This window comes from Amphibalanus amphitrite, unplaced genomic scaffold, assembly GCF_019059575.1.
Source record: "Amphibalanus amphitrite isolate SeventyFive unplaced genomic scaffold, NRLGWU_Aamphi_draft 000019F_arrow, whole genome shotgun sequence".
Classification (NCBI taxonomy): domain Eukaryota; kingdom Metazoa; phylum Arthropoda; class Thecostraca; order Balanomorpha; family Balanidae; genus Amphibalanus; species Amphibalanus amphitrite.
The window spans coordinates 1,802,628-1,812,894 of record NW_024881515.1 but is presented as its reverse complement, the minus strand read 5'-3'; the positions used below and the strand labels follow the sequence as shown (position 1 = coordinate 1,812,894).

General features: G+C 45.0%; 1 protein-coding gene across 1 annotated transcript; it reads right to left on the bottom strand.

The window, feature by feature from the left end:
* Window positions 1–2,088: 2,088 nt before the first annotated feature.
* On the bottom strand, window positions 2,089–8,307 carry LOC122389776. The gene is made up of 3 exons (XM_043382142.1): window positions 8,135–8,307; window positions 3,516–3,650; window positions 2,089–3,244 (listed from the first exon to the last, which is right to left on the bottom strand). Exons 1-3 carry the CDS (start codon window positions 8,175–8,177, stop codon window positions 3,039–3,041), a joined length of 384 nt encoding a protein of 127 aa, XP_043238077.1. The 5' UTR covers window positions 8,178–8,307; the 3' UTR covers window positions 2,089–3,038.
* Window positions 8,308–10,267: the final 1,960 nt, after the last annotated feature.

Sequence of the window (10,267 nt, the reverse complement as noted above, 5' to 3'; positions counted from 1 at the left end):
CTCATTTAAAGGGACCCTCCCACCTTCAAAAATGTTAATGAATTGGCATGAAAGTGATGTCGCTCGGTTCAGAAAGAGCAAAAACGAATATCTACCAAATTTCATCGAAAAATATTCACCGGTTTTCAAGATATTAGACTTTTACTTTTGTTTACTTTTTGGGATCTCCGCTGTTCCTAGCGACTTTATTTGAAAGTGCGGCATTTGTTGCGCGCAAAGCAGCATATACCACCGCGTGCTACAAAACGTTTTAGTCAAACATTTAAAAATCGTTAGATATCCACGATGACGTCACACATTCAGAGGGGTATTCCTATGCATTAGCCCCTCTGAATCAAAATGCTGCAATTTTGAAATTCAATATTTCCGATTTAAGACATTTCTCGATGTTGTGAGTGCCGAAACCGGTAATTGTGAGCCAGGGACCCCATTTTGGCTATCTCAACTCAAATCTAATGTTAAGGTGGGAGGGTCCCTTTAAGCTGTTTTCATTGCTTTAGCATGTATCTATCAAAATTTATTGTAAAAAAGAACTCCTGGGGACCTTTCATGACCTGAGATGACCTCAGGGGTCATATGGGTGGCAATTTTCTGATTCAGTTTGTCATGTTTGTTACCCGATGTTTGAGTGTTTGGTTTGACTATCGTCCTACAGAGGCGCTTTTCAATTTTCTTCCATTGAATGTACTGAACGCGATCGTTCAGTCGATATTGCTATGGCGAGCATTTTGACTTTTTCTGAGATGAGATCACTTGAAGACTGAAGTGATCTGGTGACCTGAGCTTGCAGTACCCGGGTCTGAAACTTTCATAACATGTGCAGAAAAGATGTATGAAGAAAGTGTACCAAAAATGGTGGCGATGCACGCTGCTGTTCGCAAAAAAAAATTGAGGGGACGTACCCCCCCCCCCCCTGGCACGTTGCAGGTTAATTTGTATTTGATGGCTACTGAGTAGTGCCATACCTAAAGACGACGGTAAATTTACCCTTTGTGCTATATTTTAGTTCTGGGCGAGTGTTTTACAATCACAGCGTACTCGCCCCGTTGAGCCCAAGCTGTGTGACAATAGAATGGCTTGTGACGATTACGCAGTGCGAGGCTTTCCTTACGGGTTTCATCTCTCGTCCACCTTTGACTGGCTCTATAGGCATGAGCAATGCCTCTCTATATAAATTTGGCATTCTACAGGGGAAAACATCGTTTATCGAACCCAGCGGTCGGGATTAAGCTTGTATCGCCTATTGAAAGAGCGGGCATTTACCTAATAAGGAAGCGGCACGCCTTGCGGTGCAGTATATCTTCAGCGGTTTGTAGCTGGCGCCATATTTGGAAATAAATGTAAGCATACTAAAACGCAACACAGGCATTGGCTTTGAATAAAGTTACGAAGTGTTTCGTCGGCTTTGTGAAGCCTGTGAACTTCGTTCCGTCTAGCTAGCTGATCGAATTATTTTCTTGTCCTGTTCATTAACTCTTCGACACAATGCCGCAAGTGCAATTGTTCATACTAAATATCTGCGGGTAGGTAAGCTAAAAAAATGTTTATAAAGGATTAAAGGTTGCACTTTACGCGCTATTTTCGGTCAAGGCTCTGGGCAAAAAAGATTGCGCACCGCTCATTGACATAAAACTACGCAGCACAACTTTAACCCACACCTACTCGTAGCATAACATCTTCTCCCATGCTCAATATGGTTCGTAATCCATAAGCCTATATATGGCCTTACTCGTAGGTACGGCCCTCCAGGTATTTAGTGGTTGGTTGCCAACATCACAATGAGCGATCTGCATTGATGAATTCGTCTAATGGCTGTTGAAAACCATTGCCGAAGTGCATGGCACGAATCCTTTCTCATTTCCATTGAGTCATTTTACAGGAGTGTCTCTGTCATTTAAAGTTATTACACCAAAAACACATAGGCTAACCAACCACTCTTTTGCTGGAGGGCCGTACAGGCAGCGATCACTAGTTATCATCGATTTTGAACATTTTAATATATGTTTTAAAGTTAGGCATGCGTCCTAACATGAAGAAGTGCACTTTGTATGTATCGTCCAACAAGAGTTCCGAAGCAAACGCAAATAATGTGGGATATGATACATTTTATTGAATAAAACGTCTTGCTAGTGTCTTTGGATACACCGCCCTTAGCGTCCTAAAATGCAGTATTATGGACTGGTTATTAGGCATCTAGGCCTACCGTATTTAGGCAAAACGGTAGCAAAAATGTACCGGCCACGCTATATGCTTATTGCTTATGTGTAGGTAGGTATGGTAGTTGGCGAACGACGAAGCCCCCACCGGCGGATCCACCCATTTTCAAATGAAGGGGCCCAAACCGGCCACTTTTTCGTCTCTACATAATGGATTGCGGGGTGTACTGATTATCCCCACTCCTCCTTGGGTGGTTGTTGTTTGTAACACATCGCGGCGAGTGGAGCGCCTTGTATGTCCCTTCCCTCCAATTCTGCATCTGGATTCTGGGCCACGTGGCGACACGCGGTAAGAGTAGTAGAAACATATAAGAAAAATCAGGGAAAAATTTTGCGATTAGGTCAAGAGGTCTCCGAGGGTCATCAAAGGTCTTCGGATTTTGACATAGGTATTGGGACCTTACTGAGACTAATTGTCTTTGTAAATTAAGTTTTATTTATTCATCTTACGCCTATGTATGTCATCTGTTGTCAATTGTGGTGGAGAAGAGCTTTTAAAGGGTTGAGCTGTATTTGGAAAAGGAAGGCCAGATCACATTTTGACCGCTCCTAGGCCTGAGTGGCCCGGTCATCCCCTCCCCTATCCCTCGGTCCGCCAGTGGGTGATCGTCAGCCAACTACTATTTGAAAAATATGAAGATAGTTACATAGAACATAGATGACTGAGCTGCTGCTACCAGGTAAAAACAGTTTCTTTGCAACTGCAAGGCAGACGCCCTCAACTAGGGGCCACACAACCACTCGAGTTGACAGCACTGAAGCTGCATCGCGCCATCAGCGGCGAAGCGGCACACTGCAGCTTTATTTCACCGCCACCAGGTGTCACTGCGCGGCGGTGAGGGCCGCGGCGAGCAGCAGCAGCAGGCCGCTGACGGTCGCCGCCGGTGCCGAGTTGCAGACGTCCTCGTCGCAGAAGCAGTCCCAGCCGGAGCCGATTTTCGAGTTGACGCGGATCTCCCAGCTGCAGCCGACCTTGTCGTCTTTGGCGATCTCCGCGCAGTCTCGGTTCACGTGGGACTTTCCGTTCTCTGAAGGAAGGAACAGCACAGGCACACGCGATAGTTACAGCATAAGTTCACCTAGAACGACATCTCCGTGACGTCATTTACAATTGAATTCAAGAATTTAAATGAACAGCTAAGACATTGCGAGGGACGCTGGCCCAGCAAAACAAATACCTAAATTTACAAATGATGGTAGAATGGCGATTGCAATGCGACTATGCGCCCCCGCAAAAAGGCATTTATTCATGCTTGAAAGCCCAAAGCGGGACACTCCAAAGTTTCAGGCCGTTCGTACCAGTGAAGGTGATTTTCCTGCACAGCTGGCGACTGGCGCAGGCCACCGTATTGCGCTTGATGTCGGTCTCATTCATCGGGTCCATGCATTCCGGCGCGTCTTTGGTGGAGCACTGGACACACTTGAGCGCGCTCACTGGAAGGAACAGAAACGATATACATCAGATGCTGATCACAGCATTCTCCGATATTAATGATGCACCGTTATACATAGGTATTATGCACCGTTATACCAGTGCATGTTGGTGAACAGCGAAACCGCGTGTATATTGTGTGCTTTTTATTTTACCCGTAAATGTCTTTTTGGGGAAGAGCAAATGAGATGAATAGGGAACAAGCATGGTGTTACACTTTTGTGTGGGCATTTCATTTTCACATTTTGTATTCATAAAACGTGGCACTATCCAGCAACTGCAGCTACAGGAATTCAAAATGCCAGAAATTGAGCAGTCATGACGGACCACACATTCATGAATATTGAGTTGGTCATCAAATGCAGTACAAGTCTGTCAATACCGAGATAAGGAATCAATGCTGGAATGAAGATGTGGTGAAAACTGCAAGTTTGTCCGACGAGATAGTTCATCCATTACTGAATCATGGAAATATTGCATGGCAAATAGATATGTTGCAAAGAATAGGTACAGATAAGACTGCATTTTCCATGCTATTAAGTCTGTGATATTGCCGCCAATGATCACCACAATTTAAATAGTGGATTGATCGGGAAGCATCACCACATTTATTATTGAAATGTCGCATTTAGTTCAATACTATTCGTCGTTCATATTAAAACAGCAAACAGCACAAACGCCTGTGGTGCCCGGAACAAAGACCACCGCAAATAAAACGCGATAGCCGATATGAATTCGCTTTTCAAATTTTTCGTGGCCTACACATTCGACGTACTGCCGTTGAATGCCGGAGGCCTATCTAAAGGTATTTAGGCAATGCACTAGTCGCATGCGGGAAGCAGGCAGCAGCAAATATTAGGAGACAAGTTTGAGTTTCCGATAAGCTCCTACTTAACTATCTGAGCATCTGAGGAGGAGCCTGTCCTTGGCCCAAAATGGTAACCGGTTTTCTAGCTGCTAACAATCTTGTGACCAGAACACATATTTCCAAGCTTGTCAAAGTTTACCGGATTTGTTATAAGCTTATTATGCTTATGTTCGCTTTTCAATGCTCAGCCAATTTGTAAGCACATTACTGCCTATATCAAGTGCATGTCAAGTGTGTTATATCAAATGCATTTTCGTCGGTTAGCTAGCGTTTGTCGTGACGATTACCCCCCAAAAAAAATATTAATAATAATCATGATAAGTTAGTTGTTCATTACATTCATATGTGTGTTTGTTATTTACACGTATAAGTAATGAATTTAGGTTACCTGGATAAAATGGAACTCGAACAATGAACAACTGCGTTTTAGTTTTTCCCTGAAACAACTTAGGTACGCCTCAGCAGACCCTCCGTTCATTAACATAATCGGCAGATAAACCTAAGCTACACAAGCTAATCTGCTTTCGTGAGCTGCACGAGGCGAGAGGTTACGTTCTGTTAATCTGAAGGATGGTCAGATTCGCACAATCAGTTTCGAATCGGCCTGGGTCCGCTGAAGGATCTTTGTCGTTAAGCCCCGCTTCATTCCTGCCCTTCGGTGAACCGGCACTCAGCTTTCAGGCGCTAGTTAACTCCATCCTGAGCCGGTGCAGCGGCGGCGGCAGAGTGCCGAGTGCCCTTGAGTGCCGAGTGGCCACGGATTACCGGTCTTCGCTCGCGGTTCGCGCAGCTCTGCCGCTTAGTCGTGACGGGACATCACGGAATGGAGTTTGTTCACCGTATGGGTGGCCGGAGGCTGGAGGTGAAAGACTCCCAAACACAACTCGGTGTTGTAGCTGCGATTACATGAGCATGAAATAACGCAGGAAATCACTGCGTTTTTAGAGGAAATCACCAGCGCTCTGCTATCATGTATTCTCTATATTGCTTTATTTTGTCATCCGTGCGTTTTTTTTTTAAGAAAACAGCACACCGCCATTGGAAATGCGGATGTGATGCGGGCTGGGTTTCTATGTGATTAATGGCTTATTTTTCGTTAGCTTGCCACTTTCAAGCTACTAGAAGTTGAAATAAACGTTTACTTGACACTGATGGCTAGATTTTACATAAGCAAGGTTTTTGAATTTTTACTCTGGAGTGGAGAAAAAAGAAACATCTTTTTAAAAGATTATGTCGAGCAAATAGTACAAATGTTTTTTTTTTCAGAACGCTGCGGACTCGGATGAGAGGTCATTTTATTGACCTGGTCATAGCACTAACGAATCCTGTTGCAAACACAGCCTTTCCGTTTTGTCGCCAGTGCATCTATTTTCGTAATTATAGGGAAATACATCGAATTACTTTCAGTGTTATTTTTCAGGGACATTTAGCTATTCATGGCTGTAACGCAGAGGGATTGGCTTAACCCTCGCATGTGTGCGGCGTTTGCCAGCTTCTAATGCGTAGGGGGGGGGGGGGGGTCGGTTGGACCCCCCTTGCCGTTTGGCCCCTGATCGAGCTAGAGCTTCGCGGAAAAAACGAGCGTGTTGCCCGTGACGAGAGGAAGCCGATGATACCCAACTTTAAGGTCCTAGGTCATTGGTTGACCTTCCAGGTCAGGTCAATGACCCAAAGTCGGGAAAATCGGGACCTGTTAGAAAGTCGTAAAGTGTGGCTGCTAAGGGGTTTTTCGGGGTGCTGATCACGAATATCGTCAGATGATGTCTTTAAGCATTTAGACCAGGTCGGGTCAGGTCAGGTCAGGTCAACCAGTAGGCGTCGTGACGGGTATTCGTAGTACGTGTCAACCGCCTCTGACAGCTTCGTAACATGTTACGAAGGCACCAAAACTAATTCGCAAATGTTCAAATGGTTACTAAATTCGAATTCAGCTCCAAAAACTAGCCTAGAAACATGTACAGCTCGAAAAAGTGAACCGAGGTCACCCGAGGTCACCAAAGGTCAATGACCTAACCTGACCTTCAGGTGACCTTGACACCCACCCTAATGCATGGAAGCAACATCAAATCACATGTTTGAACGTTTGAAACCACGAAAAGCTTGCAAACGCGCAGCTAATGCGAGCCGACATACGCAGAATCGCGATTCCGACCAAACATGGTCTCGGAAAAGAGGTCACAGGTCAAATGTCATTTAGGTCAGAGTCATGAAATTTTCAGGGTAGGTGTAAAATTGATCAATGTGAGGGTACTGAAAGTTTCGTCACGATCGGCCGCTTTTTACGCGAGTTATTTGCGAAAAACCATGGGGGGTCCATCCGACCCCCCACACACACATGCGAGGGTTAAGACGTACCCTTGTGATTTACTGCTATATCTAACTGCGTTGTTGTACTATACGCCCGACCGGTTAAGGGTACATTACGAACTGCATTACCAACAACATTGATATGCGTGCTAGGCCGAGCATGGTACAGTACTTGTAGGAATGGGCTAATTGCTTGCAGTTTCTTGTTTAATACCAAAGGTGCAACAAGCTTGCAATAGATGCGTGAGTGAGTCGTGACTGCGAGTGCATTGCTGCAACGCACTTGGCTGTTATGCTGGAAAAGAAGTGGCTCCGCAAGTACAAGTTGTTAAATTGCGACAGAATCAACTGCATATTTTACATCTCAACGCAAACCTACTATTAAAGCAGGCTGTAAAGGGCTTGTAGCCGTTGTAGCCAAACGTTCCTGCCTTAAAGATTGATGGTTGGCTTATTTCTAAACGAGAAACAGATCATTGCAGTTTTGGTTGAAATATATTGTTAGGATTTCTAACATCAATCCCACATTTTAATTTGATTAAATCGGATTCACAGGAAACATTCAATTTACTCTGCGGGTGCCAACCCTATTGCAGATGATCAAGCTTCAGACGAACGTCGTTCGATGGATAAATGCAATCTGTCTGAGCGTTGCAAATGGAAATAAAAATGCGCGCATAAATTCATTCATTTAATATATGATGAAGTGTAACCGGTAATTTGGGAATGTAGAATGTTCCAATGCGGGGAAATCGTGAAATATTGTACGCCGTTTTAAAACGAATGTTCCTCTTTTTGTCATTCCTCCTCTTGCTCGCTGAGAGCAACATATGTGCTACGTAACTCAGATGCTGTGCTAGAATGAACGATCATCTTCGTACTATGATCAGTGAGTGGATGCTGGTAACATAAAATAACTTATGCATTGCTCTTCACCGGTCTGCTCTTGCACGAACGTATGAGTTTCAAGGAACGCAATAGTTGTAATTAAAATGTCTCGAAGCTCAGTGAAATAATCAATCAACGATCTTATGCCTGTATGTACACTAGAAATATAACGTACCGTAGGTGTTGATTTCATTATATGCATTATGAATTTACTCAATCAATAGGTATATTTCAGTGGAATATCCATCAAATATTTGTGCTCGTTAACATACATGAAACCATATCGAACCCCACATCCCAATATTGAATTGCACCTGAGCCATAATCTTGCCACGAGCCCCAAACCATTCCGATTACATACTTCATCTACCGACTCTACCCTCTCCCCCTCCCTCCTCCCACTGACATCCTCTCTGATCGTACCTGAGGCGCTGACGGCCAGCAAAACCAGCACACACTTCCACATGTCGACACCTGTAGCACCACTGTCCGCCTCTGAACCTCACGCGGTGTGTGTCGGGGAGCTGCGGACGGAGGGGAGGTGTGTGCCGAGCGGCCGTCGAGTCGGTGCGAGCAGTGCCATCTGGCTGCCTGCCGGCGCCGGCGACGGCTGAGTGCCGATGGCAGCTGCCGGCGGGGGGGGGGGGGGGGTGAAACGTCCCGGCCACGGAGCGTAGTGCAGCAGCAGCTCGCCCACGCCAGGCATGACGTGGTCGAGGCTGGAAGGCGTGCCCGACTGACTGGTGAAGTCAGGGTCACCGAGCCCACTGCACAGAGCGAGCTGTTTCCTGGGCTTTGGAAAAGAGTAGACATTGTTGTGTAGTGCTTTGCACGCTAATGGCTGCTGCAATCAGCTCTGCTTACTTGTGCAAAGAAACCACTTCCTCTCGCAAGGGGCAAAACTCAGGGCGTTCTTGACTGTGCCTGGGCAAAAACTCTAAAAATGACAGTTTTCACGAAAAGTGTTTTACGTTAATAACTTTTGACTCAAGAGAGCAATGAGAATAGTTTTACCAGGAACGTGTTCCTCTCGTCGAGACGCGTCGAATAAACTATGACCTGACCTTGAAAGGTCGTTTTTAAGATTTGACCTCAGGCTAAGGTCATAACCTGACCGGAAAGGATCATGTTGCATATCAGTCGATCCGTATCGTCAAGCTGAACATATCTGACGTTTTCACCGCTCTAGCACGTCTCTATCAATTCAAAAGTTATAGTTAACAAAAACTGCTGGTGACCTTCCATGACCCGAGATAACCTCAAGGGCACACAGAGGGGCCACAGGTGCAATTTTCCTATTCAGTGTGTCATGTTTAGGGGAAGTTGGGGTAATGCCGGAGTTGGGGCAAAGCCGAAATTCGAGATATTTCGAGAACCGTTCGACATGGATGCCACCTGTCAGTGATGCTCTGAAGCTTAAGTGACTACAATTATCGCATGTTTGTTACGAGTCGTCATTCGAAATACTTCGGGTGTGAGGGCGCCAAGAGCGTTTTCAAGGTACGTTTCTCTTGCACTCATGCGCCTTTGAAGCTGTATTTCTTACTTATTATGCTACCGTTTGTCTGGCCAATTCGGTCAAGTAATCTTCAGCATGTCTTTGCATAAGTGTGCTGCCTATTTGAAATTTAAACAGCACGTTGAAAAGTTATGGGCCTGCAAATAAAAGTATGGCTGGCTGGGGTAATGCCGAAAACGTGCAATTACGCACGTTGAAGCACGCTACGTGGACTTTACTGCTGTAGAATAGCAACGCGTATTTTTAGTCACACATATTACACTTTTAACCGACACAACGGCCTGTTGCCTATAAGGAATGATTTACCTGGCCTTTTCTTATTATCCAGAATCCAGAATCCAGAATTCATCAGCTTTGATGAATTCTGGATAAAGTTTGAGATAAAGTGGCAAAACATAAATTTTGGCATTCCTCGTAGATCATTTCTCCCATTTTCGGCTTTCCCCGCAGTCCGGGGCAACGCCGAAAAAGTCACTACTTTGATATTTTTAGTTTGTGCGCTTAACGGTATGCGAATTCGTCAAATGCGCCTGGTACGTTTGAAAGGCAAAAGACTGGCCTCTCGAATGACGCCAACATGAATAGCTTATGTTGTCTACCTTGCGTGCTACGGGCGTCAGAAAAAAAGTATTCGGCGTTCCCCCAACTTCCCCTACCTATGGACAGATGTTTGAGAAGGTTTAGAACGACATTCGTCCAAAAGAGGCGCATCAATTTTCTCCTATTGACTTATAATGGAGAGGTCGTAAAATTGACCTGACCTTAGGTCACAGTTATCAAAATCCGAGATAGAATTTTATATAGGTACAATGTACATACTGTTACTCTCATCAATCGCTGAAAGTTTCAAAGTAATCGTTCAGTCGGTGTAGCTACAACAATCCTTTGAACTTTTTCTGAGGTAGGGTCACTTGATGTGACCTGATGACCTGACCTTGAACGACCCGGGTGTGAAATTTTCACAACATGTGCGGAAAAAAATGCATAAACAGGTGTACCAAAAACGGCGGCGCATTCGCAGAAAAAAAAAACACTCC